The following is a 17,481-nucleotide window of genomic DNA, read 5'->3' as shown; positions in this document are numbered from 1 at the left end:
GGATATAAATTTCACTACATAAAAATTTTAAATAAGCCTAGCTTTTGACACAGCACTTGGAGGAAAACACAGCACAGAAAGATTCCGAAAGTGCTGCATCCGGCCTCCACAGTCATGGCTCCTACCAAATCTCTCCATTCTATCAAATATGAAATGCAGGCTATGTATGATACAATCCCATTTTGTCTTCTATAAATGCAGATTAATTCCTTTGGAAGATCCATTGCCTTCAGGTAAACAACGAAAGGCCTCATTAACACAGCTCATTTTATCCAATCAAACATTTTTTTGGAAGAGCAAATACACCCAAAAACAAAGAAAAAAGAAAACCGGGCAGGAATATTCTACATCTCTCAAATCTGACTTTCTCTTCAACACTATAATAATAGAAACATCTAACCTTGATCCAACATGTACTGTGCCTCAGACACTTTATTTGGGACATGTGACAGCCCACTTCACTCACCCACAACCCTCTGAGTAAGGGCTAGTATTTCGTTTTTATCTTTTTTTATTAGTTTCAGGCGTATCAAACAACATAATTTAGACGTTTACACTCCTAGCAAAATGATAAACCCTCCACAATTCTACTACCCCTCTGGCATCGTACGTAACAATTACAATACCATTGACTATATTCCCTGTACTGTGCTTTCAATCCCGTGACTATATTATATATATATATAAAATTGTAGTTGACATTCAATATTATTTTATATTATTTCAGGTGTATAGTGCAGTGGTCAGGCATCTACACAATCTCTGGAGTGATCCCTCTGATAAGTCCAGTACCCATCTGGCACCCTACGTAGTCTTTACAACATTATTGATTATATTCCTCATACTGTAATCCACATCCTTGGGACTATTTTGTGACTACCAATTTGTACTTCCTAATCCCTTTATCTTCTCCCCCATACCCCCAAGCTCGCTCCCATCCGGCAACCATCAGTTTGTTCTCTGTATCTGAGTCTATTTTTGTTTTGTTTGATCGTTTGTTCAGTTCTTTAGATTCCCATAAGGGCTAGTATTTTTATCAGCCCCATTTTACTAGCGAGGAAAGGGAGAGACCTAAAGATGTAAGATAACTTGCTCAAGTTGCCGCAGTGAGGAAAGGGAATGTTGGGGTTTGAATACAGCCTGGCTTTGAGCCTGTCTTTTAAGGACAACTCTACATTACCACTCCAGTTGCCAGTACCTCAGGCCTGAAAGTGCTGCAGGAGCTCCTAACTTACCTTCCTCTGTCTACTCTGATCTATCTCCACTTTCTCCTTGTTGCAGTTGAGAGATTTTACAAAATGCTCATCAGAGTCTGCCCAACATCTCCCCCACCTTGAATTTTTCAATAGCTTCCCATTGCTCTTTAGCTAAAGATCAAAAGGCCAACCTCTCCAGACTCAGTGTGGGGACAGAGCCAGGAGTGCAGTTTCCAGGCTCTCACCCTCACGTGTAAAGGTTCCGGCTCGGGTAATAAATGGCCATCAACTGTGATCAGATGGCCAGCAGCTGTGGCTAGTTGGCCGTCAGCTGTAACCAGTGAGCCATTGGCCACTAATATAACTGCTGTGGCTACGCTAGCAGCAAATGGGGACTAGCAAGAAGATGGTGGCTGAGCTAACAAGGGCAGATTGCAGTTAGCACGGCAGATTGCAGCTAGCAAATGAGTTTGGTTGGCAGAGAGAAGTGGATGGCAGTTTGCGGATAATGTGGCTCCTGCTTCCTATGTCTCCAACCCAGCGGCCAGCGAGAATATAGTGGTAAGACTCCCCTATCTATAGCTCCGTGGGTGTTCCTTTTTGGCCTTAACCATGTCCTGCGTTCTTATGTGGGGAGCGGGACCAAGAGCCCACATGACACCCGGCATGACACTCAGTTTACGTTTTCTTTCTCTCCTTCAGAGCCACACAGCCCTTCTTTCAGTTCCCGAATTGAGCTAGACTGTTCAGGAGTGCTGCCTTTCTGGCCAGATCATCCCCGTTCTCTGTTCAGTTAGGTCTAAGGTCCCCTGGTCCTTCAGATCTGATACTTTCCTGACTTCTTGAAGAGATCAAAGTCCCTACTGCAGGATGGCATACTTAGGGAGCTTTCCTGTTTTTCAAGTGTCATAACTGAATAGTTTATATTTGTCTTAATAATACATACAAATACAATCCATTAAAAATCACGTAAAAGAGCATTTGTTTATGTTATTGGTGATTAATATTATTTGTTTAATGTTTGTTCTAAGAGACTTGTAAGCCCATCAGGTCATGGTTCTTGTCTGCTTTTGCCCACCCCTCTATTTTCGGCATCTGGCAAATAGATGCCCAATACAATTTTGTTCCATAAATTAATGAGAATCAATTATGAGTATTTATTGAACTCAAGATAGATAGAACTTTCTTTAAGCATTGACATAATAACATTTTAAAAAGTATTAAACAGTTTTTCTTTCAACTATAAAACAGTTGTAAGAAATTTTACACTTAAATTTGTATTAACTATTTCTCTAAAAAAACACAATGAACTTACAGTTATTCCTATTTTACATTTGAGAAGCCAAAGTACAAATACATTATACTTTGCCCAAGATTGCTTATAAATTACCACAATTCAACAAGCCGACAAAAAGATACTTGGTTTTTTGTTTTATTCAAAACTCAGTACTATTATTTCCAATTATGCTCAGGGATTTTAAATTTAATTGTACTAATCTTCTTTGTATATAGGACATCAGCTAATCCAATTTCTTTTAATGGTTGGTACAATCCTTTTAGAATTGTGTTTCCCAAAATGGTGGTGAGTCTAAGAATTCCTAAATCATAATCTGAACGCACACTTCATCTGTTGATATACAAATTATTGATTGTATCTTGCCCAGGATGAGTTATCTCAATATCTGGATTTGTACTTAATTTAGAATTCAGCAATGTTACTTCCGATTATACTAGGAAAAGAAAGATGACCCTATTTATATATTGCTAGTATATATAAACCTTAAATGATAAGTTTTTACAGGCTGTTGTCTATGAGTCAGAGTAAAAATCTGATCCATCAAAGCCCAATACAACCTCTCAGATGATCTAGAGTCTAAATACATACTTGATTTCCTCTTTGGTGCTTTTGGGGCTTGCTCAGTGCACACCTACACTTCCTGCTCTTCTCCAACGTCCCATTTACTTTTTGCTAGCCTGTGAGCAGATTATCACCTGCATCTGGGTAAGGACCATCTTCATCATTTTAGGGCAAGCAACGAGATGTAGAAAAACAAAACAAAGCAAAGGAACAAAACAGGCTTTGTAACCTGACAAAGGAAAGTTTGAATTCCAGCTGTCACTGGCTTTTAACATAGGTGATTCCTTCACTTCATATCTCTAATATTTGGCAGTTTGGAAATGAGGAGCAATCTAAGGAGGCATTTCTCAGACAATTTTTAAGAAGAGAATCTTGACCTTGTTTGGGAGTCAGTAGGTTAGGGGCTTGAGTGGTATAATCAGGCCTACCTAGACTTGATTTCTTGTTCTCTCACTGTGCCATCGAACAAGATACCAATATACTTTTACATCATTTATAAAATGGAGAACAACAAAATAATGGCTGTGAATTTTTAAATCTGGAATTTGGTACATAACAAATACTCAATGGACTTTAAAAACTATTATTAGCCAGTGGCAGGCAGGAAGGTTCTAGGTATTACTATTAGTACACATGGAAAGCTAGAGTTTTTATTGGTTGAGTAACTTGCCTAATTAATGAAATGTATGTGATACATGAAAACGGTTTTGCTTTCTTCAAGCCACCAGTTCAGACCCAGAATTCTACTGTTTCCACAAGTTCCAGCATTAAATCCCTTCATACATCTTGTTGAGAAGTCTCTGGAACTTTTGTTTTTCCTTTGGAATTTTTCTGAAGTTTTTAACTTCTCTAGTTCTCCTGAGCCACACCTTAGATAATGATTAAAACGCTTACTAAATAAGGGCCAGGAATGGTATTAATTCATTCATACAAGAATTTACTCATGAATAAGAAAAGTACACACATTTAGCATTCACAAAATTGTCAGGGAGGGAACAGAGAGGAGGAGAAAAAGAAAAGTGCCTCTCAGTGGCAGGAAGTGGGAGGAGACTTTTTTAAAAAGCAATCTTGGGCCAGGAGCCATTTCATAAGTACGAAGATCTTCTTTTTATCAACCTCTACTTCTTTTTTGAGTATGGAGAATGCAAAAGGTATGGAGAATGCAAAAGGCAACAAAGTAAGTACATTTTAGTGAGTTTGTTTTCTGTTTTTAAGTCTCGTCATGCTCTCTCTCTCTCTCTCTCTCTCTCTCTCTCTCTCTCTCTCTCTCTCTCTTTCTCGCTACAAGCACACTTCTCTTTTTGAGGAGAAAAGAATGTGCCTTAGAATTTCCTTCTTTTCACTTGAAGGAAAAAGTAAAGTCCATGATTGCAGCCTGGTACATTTGAGTGAGGAAATAATAAGAAATGGAGTTTCCTGTTTGGGTTTTGAAGAGATGATTTATCCTGTCAGAAGCATCTAGTATCAGCTAGAAGGAAATGGTAACAGGAGAAAAGGCGAGGGGAGAGAAAGACTTTAGGAAGAGGTAGATGAACTGAGTCTGAGAAAGAACGAGATTCTTTAATTTCCCTTCAACAGCTATAGGTCCTAACTAAAGGTGCTGGGTTTGAGCTAGTCTTTTTCTCCCAGGGACGGGGAAATATTTTTTTTTCCCCCAAGTCCAAAAAATAATTAGAAGCCAAATAAAGTGATGAGGACTCCAGACTGAAACTATAGGTGAAGAGGCTTTGAGGCATGGTACCGAAGAATTGGACTACTGTGCTAGGGAACCCTGGCGTTCTCCGGGTCTCTAGTAGAACCAGTTCATCTTTGCCCTCTCAATTTTAAGACTTGTGGTATCCCAAAGTGAGTATTTTGTGAAAGGATTATGCATATGTACGATTTGAATATGAATGTTAAACTGCTATAGAGATGTAAAAATGCCATACAATTGTTAATTTGTCTAGTACTCCCCCATTGATGGGTGCTGGAAAGGATTTAGATTTGGGAGCAAGTTGACCTTGGATTTAATGTTTATCTGAAGTGCCTATCTGTGCCTTTAGTTCTGTAGCCTCTCAGCCTCAACACCTGAAAAACAAACTAATAAATTGTCATAAGAGTGCTGTGAGGATTAAATGAAGGAAAATAAGGAAAGTGTCAAACAGTACCTGATACAAGATAGAGGCTCAACAAATATTAGTTTCTCTGTATCACGCAACTTTTATTCCCGCTGTCATTGTTTCTTTGAATTCAATGAACCAATAAGTATTGAGTGCCTGCAATGAAAGGGAAAGAAATTCTACCTTGTTAGAGCTTACAGTCAAATGGAGTAACAGGCATTGATCAAATCACACAGGCAAATAGGAAGTTGCAATTGACAAATGGTAGAAATGAGGAAATCAGAAGTAGATTTGATTTGGCCTATAAAGGCAAGAAAGGGTTGTCAGATGAACCAACACTTGAAGTGAGATTCTAGAAGAAGAATAAGATTTTAAAATGTAAATAGAAATGGGTGGGGGTAGAGCTGAGGGAAATCCCTTCAGGCCAAAGTAACTAGGTTGGAAAGGAATGCTGTGACTGGAACTTGGGGCTGTGGAGAGCAAGCAGCTTGAAAAGAAGCTGGTAAGTTATATTAAAGACATTGATTATTTTCATATTTTACTGCTAAGAACAATAAACCATTGAATCAATGTATGGCATCCCTCTGGGAAACATTTATTTGAAAGAGGTCAAGAATAAAGGAATGAAAACAAAAATCTTCCTGGTGAGAGATAAAGATAGTGGGTGATATAAGGCCTTCCTCCATATTTCGTCTTTTCTCATACATTCAAGTTGGCCTTCTCCCATTTCCCCACCACTGCTTCGCTCTCTTATAAATACCTGGGCATTAAGGTGATACCTGGAGAATACACACTGCCAGTGGAATTTAGTGGCTGCCTTGATGTCTTGGGTGTGGGTTATCTTAAGGCAGGCAGTATTAATGTGGTAGGTCAGGCACCAGAGGAATGACTGACTGCCTCCTCTTTTCCTAGCAGAACTCCTCAAAGAAGTCAAAGGAGAAGAAAAAGACTTGCAAATCCCAAGCTCTCTCAGTAGAAGCTGAAGAGAAACAGCAGGCTGTTGGTGAACCAAGTACAAAAGGAAACTCAGGGAAAGGAACCAAACGAGAAAGGTCCATGAAAGAGGATGAAGGTAAGAGGTCCACACACAAGTCCTCAAATCCCATTTCCTTGGGTTGAAGAATCCTGAGGAATTTTTCTGTAGTAGAAAAGGTAGAAAAGAAATTTTTGATCTCTATTCTACAAATCCTATACTTCCTTCGAGACCTTGCTTAAATTTCACCTCCTTAATGCCTTCTTTTGGTCACCTCTGTTAAATCTTACCACTTCCTGTCTCCAAACTCCCCCAATATATTTGGTTCTGATTTTCATTTTGCTTTCACTCTGACAAGGAGAAAATTCTGTGATATTCTAAATTAAATTACAGCAGCCCGAGAGTGAGCGAAAGGGAACTGTTAGTCTGTTTAATGGCCCTGGACCAGCTAAGAAAAGATGCCTCACATCCCTCTATTGTCTGTTGGAACTTCAGATTAATTTCCAGATTATTTTAGCCAGGTACCATCAAACTCCAGAAGCGTTGGCTGCTTCTTTACACATTGGCTTTGTGGACTCTGCACAGATCCCAGGGCCAGCCTCACCTCACTTTCTCCCACCCTTTTGCCTATAGCTAAGGTAAATTCTTTCAGATGGCTTACTTCTTTCTTCCCCCTCCCTGCTGCTTGATGTATAAAAACACTTAAAAACTCCGAGACCATGGACATGTGTGTTTTTCCCACCTAGCCAATCTGCTTGGTGGTTTGGACTATATGCCCCAAGACCCATCTTTTTGGCTAGCATTTTTGGCTCCATTATACCTCTCTTTTAAAATAGACTTTCAGCTGTAGAAGTTAAAATTTTTAACAACTCACTGCTTGGAGTTAAGGATCTTGATGTGCCATGATTTGAGGACAGACTGATGTAAGATTGAAGTCCCACTCTTGAAACTCCACACCCTATTCTAAAAAGTGAGGGTGATACCTACTGTGTTGAGTCGTAGTGGGTTGGAGGGTCAGTTGTAATGTAATATAGGTAACATGCCTATATTATACCTGACTAGTAATGTGGACTCAGTAAACCCTAGCAATTATTAGTGTTAACATATCTGTGTCTATTCTGGAGCTGTGTTCTGTCTTTTCCTGAATGGTGCTGTGTGTGAGGTGCAGTAGGAGACCTGTGTGCGATGAGAGGGGAGTGCTGTTCTGATGGGGTGGGCTGGCAGAATTATGGGTAATAGTGGTTGTGCTTATAGCTGGGTGCTTATTGCTGAGTGGTTTGTTTGTTTCATAGTGAAAAGGAGGACAAGGCACCATTGAGTATTTATGATCTCCCATTAAAACTTCTATCATTCCCCTGGATTGGGAATGATAGGAGGTTGCAGTCTCCTTGGAGTCTGGGTTAAGAAGTTCACAAGTGTGTGTGAGTAGTGGGGAGTCATAGGAAGAAAAAACTGGGATTTGGAAGTATTAAGCCCTAGGTTTCAAGTTCTGTGCCCTGGAGGTTTTGTGGTCTTTGGTAAGTCATTTAACTGTACAATGGAAACTGGACTCTGAGAACTAAAAAAGTGATGATACTTTTTTAATTTTTATTTTATGTTTTCATTTTTCTGAGAGTTCATTTGAGTCAAACTGACGACTTCCTGGCGGGGCGCGGGGACCAAGATCTCAAATGCTCCCATACTTTTGACGTTTTCAAAGGTTACACAAAAGTTGAAGTTAATTATTACTGATTTTAGCTCATTCTCCTTCAGCTTCCTGTCCACAAAAGATGGCACAAGACAATAAAAAAGTAAGACTTCGGAAGAAGATACCAGTTCCTCCGTTGCCCTCTAAACTGCCACCTGTAAACCTGATTCACCGAGACATCGTGAGGGCCTGGTGCCAGCAATTAAATCTGGGCACCAAAGGCTTGGTAAGAGGCTCAGAGTGTTAGTGTTACTGGGAGGAATGGTGAGAACTATTAACTGTCATTATTAACTCATTTTTCTCTTGTCTTAGAAATTGGAAGCATATAGGCGACTCTGCGAACATGCTTACCCTCATCAAAAGGTGAGTAATTTGTAAGAAGTTTGGCAGAGTAGAAAGCTTAGTTCTCATTCTAATTACTTATATTAGCATCGGAAAGTGAGTAAAGGAATTAAATTATCCAAGCCACTCTTTCCCCTCTCCACTTCTTCTTCTAAAGAGGAACAACATCCCCGTGTCCTCACTCTTCACCAGCTCTGCAAAGAGGAATAGAAATGAGGTTGCTCTTCGGATGGCACTTTAATCTTTTCAATCCTATTTATAGGTTATTCCCGTCACATCAGCAGAGTCCAAGATACTGACCACAACACAAAGAAAATTAAGGATGGAAAAGTGGAAAATGACTCTGGAAAATTCTGATCCTTCTAAAGTGACTGCTCCCCCTGAGGAAGGGATGCCTGCTCTTGAAGGACTGGACAAGGTTGTCATGACAACTTCCCCCCAAGATGCTGTGTTTGCTTCCTGGACCAGAATTGCAGCCAGAGCTGGGAAGATGGAGGCTGAGGAATCACCACAAGAGACTTCTAGTAAGCCCCAAATTAAGAGCTGGTTCTGGTTCAGATGAGGAAATAAGTTTGGTCAATATTAACCTCTGATCAATCACCACCTGAAAGGCTGGAGATTCCTGGGGCGCCCCACCCACAAAGTTTCTGATTCAGGTCTGAGATAGAGCCTGGGAATTTGCATTTCTAACAATTTCCCAGGCACTGCTGATGATGCTATTTGGGGTACCACTCTTAAAGGACGACTGCTCTAAATTGCTGATGTCATCAGAAGGGGATAGCAATCTGTTTGGCTTCATTTCTTTCCTTTTTAAGGAATCAGAAGTGAAGGCAGGTTCTAAAATCAACTGCCTGAGCTTACTTAAGCCCGGAATCTTCTAAGCATCTATTGAGTGACATTAACAGATTGTTTAAACTAGTTCCCAGTTCTCTTATTGTAAAATAGGTTAATAATACCTATAATATCTACCTCATATTGTAAGAATTACAGAGGATACAATTAAGGGAGACCATAAACTGGTTAGCACAATACAATGCTTGTTAAGTGTTGACAGCTCTGAACTTACTTCATGAAGGCCGCCCCAGACCACTTTGGGTTAGTTTTTCTATTGAAGGAAACCAGAATAAGTCATCCACAAATATGCCTCTTTGACATAAAAAATTAGTTTGAGCTGCAGGCAATTAAAAAGAAAAAGCCTCCCAAAATTGCCCTTTTTCTGCTTAAAGACAAGATATGAATTCTCTTTTTGCTGAGATACTCTCTCAACTGAGAGATGGCACCAGAGGAATCTGCATGCAAACAAACCTTACTCCATTATTTTCCTCCCATATATTTACCTTCCCACAGTTTGGCACCCTTGGGGGCCCAAAACTGGCATCCTTTGTCCTGTCATTTATCTACAAATTTATTCTTTGTAGAAGATGTTATAAGATGGAATTCTAAGCTGTCATTTTTAGTTAGTTTTTGTTGTGTTTTCTGCATTATGTACACTGCATGCATTAATAAACGTTTTTTTCTTGTTAATCTTTTTGTTAGAATCCCAGCTGAAAGCCTGAAGATGGGTAGAGGTAAAGTTTTACCTCCCCTACACTATCATCTACCCGTTTGCAGCTATACCACTTCCCACTATATTTTTTGTTTCTTTCTAAAGTTGTGAAAAGAACTGTTTTGCATTGTTTTGTACAGGGGAACACACAGAGTAAGTTAAGTTAGGATTCCAGAGTTCATATATCAAAGGTTCACACTTGCAAAAGAGAGTAGAGTCAAAGGCCATGATGCAATCTCGAACATGAGAATTTGGTCTTGCTCTGTTCACATTTACCCCTCTTTCCTTCCCCAGGTGTCAGGTGGTGTGTGGTCCATGGGCGATGTCTTCCTGCACATAAAGAGGGTTGGGTCCAGCTACAGTTCTATGCTGGGCAAACCTGGGTTCCTGAAAAACACGGGAGAGTGTGTGCACTCTTCTTGCTACCTGCAAGCAAATTTCCACCCCCATTCCTGGAGGACAATATGTTGTGCCCCAAATGTGTTCAGAGGTAATTACCTAGTGCTTTTCTACATACTAAAAGTGGGCACCTGGCTTTTAGTTGAGAAAGAGAGAAGAATATATGTTAATCTTGATTTCTAAGTGTTAATCTGTATTTCAAGCATAAGTTATCAGTAAAGAGTTTCAAGCAAAGGATTACCCATAGATATAATCCTAGGGAAAAGAGCATCTATCTCTTGGGGCTAAATGCTTCTACCTGGAGACCCGTAATTCTGGAGACACAAACATTTATAATTACTGTATTCCAGGTATATGCACCACACAAAAATAATGACTAGAAGGAAAAAAAAACCCTTTAAGTAAAGTAGCCTACAGTCTACTGGAGATGATTTGTTTGTAAATAATTGTTATACCATGTGGTAACTGATAAAACTTAAGGGAATAAGTGATTAGATGGAAAGGTCATTTTTCAATATAGGGACCAGAGCCAATGCTGTGAAGGAATTTAGGAAAACATAGCAATTGCGAATAGTTTACTGTGACAGAATATGGTGGTATATAATGGAAAATAAACTTCACTTTTGTCACTTACCAATTGGGCTTTAAAATGCCTATCTGAAGATACTGTGAAAATTAAATGAGCAAACCTGAAAAAATGCACCCCTACAAAATTTTGTGAACAATTTCTAGGTGTCAGGGATGCACAAGGAATGTGGAATCTGGCAGCCCACCCCTGGGTGATGGGTCCCTGAAGTATTTTAAGCAAGTAAATGGACTGAGACTTACACTGCCAAAGAGGGAATGGTATAAAATCTATTAGAAAAATCTTGTGGGAAAATTCAGTTTTTCGTTGTTTAAAGGGCCTGGCACCTTCTTTGGGTGCCCCCAAAAGAAATCTGGTGTCTACGTAATTATTTGGTTGTTATTTAAATATTGATAAGGGTAATAGTTGCACTGGGGCTGAGGACAGCTTCAAGAAACGGCAGTATTTGGGGTCATGTTAAAGCAGAAAAGAGAAAAACTAGAATATGAAGTTAATGGGGAGAGTTTGCATGGGGAAATTGTCTTAAGTAGTATCAACCGAAGCTGAAGAAGCTATAAATAAAACACTTGTCGTGGATGATAGATTTGAAGCAGTAAGGGATACAAAAAATTCCGTGTTGGTTGAATAGGGGAGAAGTAGTTATATTAACAATGGGAGACACTAAGGATGCTTCTGGGCTTAGCTTGGGAGAGGGGCCTACAGAGCGGAAGGATAAAAAGATAACCCCTCTGAATAGAGGGAATTGGTGCAGCCCAGTCTTGGCTCCCGAGGATCTGTTCCCCTTCCCCTAAGTTGTCCAGGAACCATTGTGGCTCCATCCTGAGCTCTCTGTTCTTTTGCTGGGGAAGGGTGGGGGGGGCATCATTGGTGTCACGATTACTGAACACCAGAGATGTAGGACAGTTGTCAGAGGATAGAAGTCTGAAGTGGGAGGCCCCTCAGGCTAGACTTCCCCCTCCATCAGCCAGGAGTGGCGGCCCTCAGCTCCCACAGGAGGAGGTAAGTGAGTGTGGCTTGTCTTTTCCCCTTTTGGCTGCCCTCTTTTCTGCCACAATTAGTTGACTACAACTTTGGATAGCCCTTTAATGACATATTTGGCCCTCTGGGCTAAAGGTGAAAGATCCTTTCTGGGGCCTCCTGTCCACGGGCTGTATAGGACAGGAACATGTTAGAGACACGGAGTGGCTGATAATGTCATTCCTGGAGGACATGGCCAAATACTTCCTACCCACTATCTTCAAGTTTAAGGGCAGTTTTATTGGCATTCCAGCAGTGGGTTTCTTGGCTATTTTCAAGGATGCAGCTTGATATTTATTTCTTCGAGAATCTCAACTTCTTTAAAAATACACATTTTGTTTGCTTTATAGGAATAAGGTATTGATGAAAAGCCTTCAATGAGACTACAATGCCAGGAAAAAGGGTACAGCGATGATGCTAATTAACCATAGAAAGGAGACTACTATCAACTTCATGATGCCACTGACCACTGAACTCCAGGCTGCTCCACACCCACCATGCTTTCTGCTTAGAAGAAGACACACAGGCTGGGGGGGTGCAGATCTTACCCTCAGACTCCCAACAGTGCCTGCTGCTTCGTCTGTCGGGATACAGACTCTTAGTTTTTAATGTGGAAAAGTATTTCACAAATTATCATTCATTGTGATTAATAAGACCAAAAAAAAAGTCAATACTATCAAATGATTATCCTTCTGAAATAGAAGTGACCTCAGCAGCTCTTTAAAGTGGGAACTTGAGCATTGTAAAGGGCTGAGTGGAACAGTATTGCACTCACATGCTGGATTCCTCGCCTCAGAATTCTGTCTTTCTGGGGTCTCCTGCCTTAGTTCAAGCTCGACTGCTTTATGACAAAGGGAATGCTGTTATTCTCTCCACTCCCCAAAACATGTTCTTAATATACAACACAACATTTTTCTAAACTTTCTTAACCTGAATTTCTATGATGTGTCTCTGGGATAAAAACAAAGGGTACTCTGTCATTGTTATTTCCATTTGTAATTATTTTGTACATTTTTACTGATTAAAAATGTTCAAGTCTACTTCTAAATCATAAATACATATGTTTAAAATGTATATATATAAAATCCTCTATTTAGGAAACTCGTATGCAAATAAATGTTAATAGTATTAAGCCAAATGACATTAGTAGTGATCAGAATTTTTCAGTGTAGTACATTTTATTCCTTATATCTTATTGTATGTATACTAAATTTTAAACATTTTTTTTTCTCTATTTTCATTGGATTGCTGAAGTTTCTATTCTATTTTCCTTCTCTGTCTTTATTAATTTTGGAATTTTACTTTGCTTTCTGATTTTGCTTCTAGGCTCCTAACACCTTAAACTTAAAATTCTCTCTTTAAAATCATTCTACCACTAAAATGGCTTATTTACCCCATCTTACTGCCACTGGCAAGATAAAATCTCTAAAGTCATATATATTCCCCAACTCTTCCTAAAATGCACGTCTCCCCCAAATTTCTATATAGTTTTAACTACCTTACTCTATCCTCCCTCATGGTCTCTGTCCCATGCTCTCAATATTTCAAGGATGAGAGCTATATACTCTGCCTCAGATGAATTCCATGGCAAAGGGATACTGTGGTATGACCTTGATTGGGGGGAGCTAAGAGTAGAGCCATTTTCCCATCTTTTGCAAAGACATTTAAGTCCAAGAGTTGGACATTTAAGGCTCCAACAATGAGTCCAGTCCTGGACAAGACATGGTGACTGATGCAAATCATGAAAAAATTCTGTGAACTCACTGATGGTAAGCAAAAGTGAAAGTGGGCATATCCAAGGATCCTCAGCCCTAAGGAGCAGAGATAGAAAAATGTTTAAAATACCAATTCACTGAGTTGGAATTAATTTACCTGTAAATGTTTCAAGTAAATTTTTACATTTGGCAAGACAGGGCTTATAGACAAAAATTGGTTATGTCCATTTTAACAGTATTCAAGCTTATCACCTGGAATAGTACAAACAAATGTGTTTTCTGATGGGATACAATATATGACTATTTTTGCCAAAAGATCTAACAGGAATCTACTCAAAAGGATGCCATCAGTCCTGATTATACTCACCTCAGCATAATTAAATGAGCTTACTTAGTTTTGTGTGGTAGTTACTTAGGCTCATATATATCCATATGTGAAAATTCAGAGCTGTGTGCTTAAGATGTGTATATTTTACTACATACAGGTTATATATTTTTAAAAGTGTGATTTGAATGATAAAATACAGTTCTACTTAAAAGGATGTTTTTTGGAATAATTGGGGAAATTTGAATATGAAGTGGATATTAGATGACATTAGATGCAGATTAGTGGATATTAGATGCAGTAACAGCCATGTTAAATATCTTGGTTGTAATAACCATATTGTGGTTATACAGACATATACATGTATATATATGTATATAAAATCTTCAACATTGTTTTTTTTAAAATTATTATAAAGGTGTATGTATATACACCTGTGGTGCCAAAAAAAAATGTATACAAGTGGACACTGGCCAACGTTGCTCAAGCATTAGTCCGCTGTAATCAGAAGTGTCTGGACGCTGATGGTAACCACTTTGAGCACCTCTTGTAATTGCAGAAGTCGAAGGTGACTTGTATTCATCTTTTGTTATTGGTATATATTGAGTATTACAATTTTAATAAAGTTTTCCTTTCTTAAAATGTGTATACATTTTTTTGCACCCTCTGTATATGTATACACCCATAACAGAAAAATATTGCATCAGCAATTGGTTAATGAGGTACAGAATATATGGGTGTTGTCCCAACTTTTATGTTTGAAAATTTTTAAATAAAAACTTTAATTTTAAAATACTCAATTGCCCATATGGAAAGATCCTTTCAAAATACAAATCAGATTATGACACTCCTCTGCTCAGATCCCTCCCATGGATCCCACTTTATTCAGAAGAAAATCCAAAATTCTTGTAATGATGGCCAAGACCTTACTTCAAGTGTTTCCTTCCCTGTATGCCTTCACCTCTGACCTCATCTCCAGCACCTTGCGTTCACTGTTCCTTTACCATAGCTAACATTGCTTCCATCTTAGGACCTTGTCGCTAGTTGGAATGCTCTTTCCCCAAGTATCAATATGGTAAACTTCCTTTTAAGTCTTTCTTCAAATGTCACTTTGTCAAAAAGGTATAATATAACCTCCTATTTAAAATCACAAGCCATTTCTCACCTCCAATCAGCACCATTTATGCCCCCTCACCCTGCTCTAGTTTTCTAAATAAATGATAAATTAAAAGGTATGACCTGAATTATAAAAGGAAATGGATCACAACTTACTTAGGAATCAATATAAGAAAATTGATCTTTGTCCTCTATCTAACATATTACTATGTGGTTAATACAACACAGCTACAATCTGATGCAATCACCTGAACTGTGAGTGGGGGTTACAAAACAGAAAAAGATGGCAGGCATGTATGTTGGGTAAAGTGTTAATGATCTGCAGAGGTGAAGGAGTAAGAAGTCTGAGACCTAGGTTTGAGGACCGTCTTTGCTATTTTAATTGTTGGTTGGTCTTGAGTATCTTACCTATAAATGGCAATAACTTTAATTATTTCACAGGATTATAAGAATTAATGAGAATATATATAACATACTTCACAAATTGAATGTCTATGCAAATGTTATTTATGACTATTCTATTAAATTCTTTCTTAGCTTCTGTTCTTCAGAGCTAGATTTCCCTAAACTGAGTGCTTCCCTGTCTCACCACTCTGCTCCTCATGGATGGCCCACCCTGAGACACTTTATGTAGCTCGTGCCAACAACAAAATTTTATTGCTAGCAGGCTTAGTAAATTGGGAATTTGCACTGCTCAGAAGAAAGATGGGAATATGAGTCCTTTTACTAACTTTTATTTCCCCCCTATTCTCTGTAAAAAAGGTAATTTGAGAGACCGTAAAAAAGCATTTTTAAAAAGTCACTTGTTGGGAAGGCAGTGATGGTATAAAATCTTAATTCTTATATTGAATAATTTTGTCCAAGTTTGGTATGAAGCAAGGTCAGAGAAAGCGGAGGGATAGAGACAGGGAGGACGTTATTCTTGGTTTTTACTCCATACATTACTTTTGCCATACCCTGTTATACCCTGTTCAGCTTCCATCTGTTTTGAACTATTGGGATAAGTAACATTCATTTTTAAAACACAATAATAGTACCTTACCTTTGGACACTGACCATGAGACATGTTTGCAGAATATGCTCCCCTCAGCAGCAGTAGTCCAGAAATTGTCATACTCAAGACGAGCTTTGGCACTGATTAGTTAGGCAACGCCACAGCACAGACCTAAATGAGGGAAGAAGCCTGAAGTCGCCATTACCCTTGATGTAGCTAAAAGATTTACAATAAATAACTCAGACCATAATCAAGAAAAGGATCAAGCTATGATAACTGCATGCAGTAGCCTCACGTGTCATTACAACCACTTCTGAGTCCAGGACCCAAAAAGTCTCTGGTAAGACTGATAATAGTACTGATCTGGAAGAAGAAACAGCTCAATTTAAATTAGCTTCAAATGGAAAAGAAGTGATGTTGTGAACAAGCCTCTTATCATTTAACAGTCCACGGATTGGAAAATGGTAACTCATAAGTCATCTCTTCATTTACTGGAGCTCACTTTCTACTGGCATCTGTCAATGTTCTTCCTAAATTGATTTCTAAGCCAAGTGATTTGGCCCTGTTCTTTTCCAATCATTGATTGTAATGATAATTTCAGAGGAAAGTATAAAGTGTTAATGTGCTCAGAAGAAGAGTGCCACAAACTGAGTATACTTTATTTCTCTTCCCTTTCTTCCAGGCATTCAGACAAACAACGTATGGCATTATGGCGTGGTGATTATGCATATGTGCCTTTCAGCTCTGTCCTGCAGGGATAGTAGTTGGTCAGTGGCCTCAACTTTAACTTCACTATGTTCTCGCCTATGCTCTTAACTCCTACGGCTACTCCCAGCCACAAAGTGTAGCATGGCTTCTAAGGTAGAGCTATTTTTTCTTTTTCTTTTTTTTTTTTTACAGCGGTCTTTTATTTTTTTACACTTATGCCATGAATTCATAGGGAATGCATTCCAGCAGCTCAGTCTCCTTTCCATTGGTTCTCACAAAGTGTGCTTCTCTGGGTGGGGCAGGCTTCAGTTGAATCCAAGTACCTTTCTCTTTGGCTTCCTTCTTTTTCTGATCATTTTCCTTCACCTGTTTCAGGAAGCTATCTCGGCTCTTAGAGTGCTTAATATGCTCAATATGAACATTAATTCTCTTGGCAAGAATCTTGCCCTTCACTTGTTTGTTTACAACAATGCCAACCGCATGCTGAGTAACATTGTAGACAGTTTCGCCGTGGTAACATTTGTGTGGCATTCCTTTTTGAACAGTGCCCATTCCCTTGATGTCTACAATATCACCTTTCTTGTAGATTCGCATGTATATGGCCAAAGGAACAACTCCATGTTTTCTAAAAGGCCTAGAGAGCATATAGCGGGTGCCTCTCCTCTTTCCCTTTGTGTCGGTCATTTTGACGAATTACTGGAAGATGGCGGTCCCAGCCAAAAAGCGATAGGGCTATTCTTATGGTTAAGACTCAAGGACTCCTCATCCATTTTGCTTACACTTTCTTAGAACTGCCCTGCAATTTGAGACTCTTCCTACCCAAATTTTTTGTTGTCTCCTTCACCAGGGGCCAGACATACATTATGGTAGATAGTCCTCCCAGCCTCCTAGCTCCCTTCTTATTTGTCTTCACAGTTGCT

General features: G+C 39.1%; 2 protein-coding genes across 2 annotated transcripts; one reads left to right on the top strand and one right to left on the bottom strand.

Annotated features, from left to right (window-relative positions):
• The first annotated feature begins 4,101 nt into the window (after positions 1-4,101).
• Positions 4,102-14,532, top strand: DPPA4 (developmental pluripotency associated 4). The gene is made up of 7 exons (XM_081077411.1): positions 4,102-4,231; positions 6,069-6,225; positions 7,879-8,039; positions 8,126-8,176; positions 8,418-8,679; positions 9,996-10,191; positions 12,054-14,532. Exons 1-7 carry the CDS (start codon positions 4,190-4,192, stop codon positions 12,082-12,084), a joined length of 900 nt encoding a protein of 299 aa, XP_080933537.1. The 5' UTR covers positions 4,102-4,189; the 3' UTR covers positions 12,085-14,532.
• Positions 14,533-16,774: 2,242 nt separating this feature from the next.
• On the bottom strand, positions 16,775-17,245 carry LOC308506602 (large ribosomal subunit protein eL21-like; the record flags this gene model as incomplete). Its single annotated transcript, XM_081070292.1, has 1 exon — positions 16,775-17,245. One exon carries the CDS (start codon positions 17,243-17,245, stop codon positions 16,775-16,777), a length of 471 nt encoding a protein of 156 aa, XP_080926418.1.
• Positions 17,246-17,481: the final 236 nt, after the last annotated feature.

The sequence above is a fragment of the Rhinolophus hipposideros genome, assembly GCF_964194185.1.
Source record: "Rhinolophus hipposideros genome assembly, chromosome: 2".
Lineage (NCBI taxonomy): Eukaryota > Metazoa > Chordata > Mammalia > Chiroptera > Rhinolophidae > Rhinolophus > Rhinolophus hipposideros.
The sequence above is the reverse complement of the archived record's forward strand: the minus strand, read 5'-3'. Positions and strand labels throughout refer to the sequence as shown.

Bases quoted from the DNA above. Each gene is read 5' to 3' on its own strand.
- DPPA4 (XM_081077411.1), top strand. From the start codon at position 4,190: ATGGAGAATGCAAAAGGTATGGAGAATGCAAAAGGCAACAAA. The intron at 8,177-8,417 runs GTGAGTAATTTG...TCCTATTTATAG, and splicing joins ATGCTTACCCTCATCAAAAG to GTTATTCCCGTCACATCAGC. The intron at 10,192-12,053 runs GTAATTACCTAG...TTTGCTTTATAG, and splicing joins TGCCCCAAATGTGTTCAGAG to GAATAAGGTATTGATGAAAA.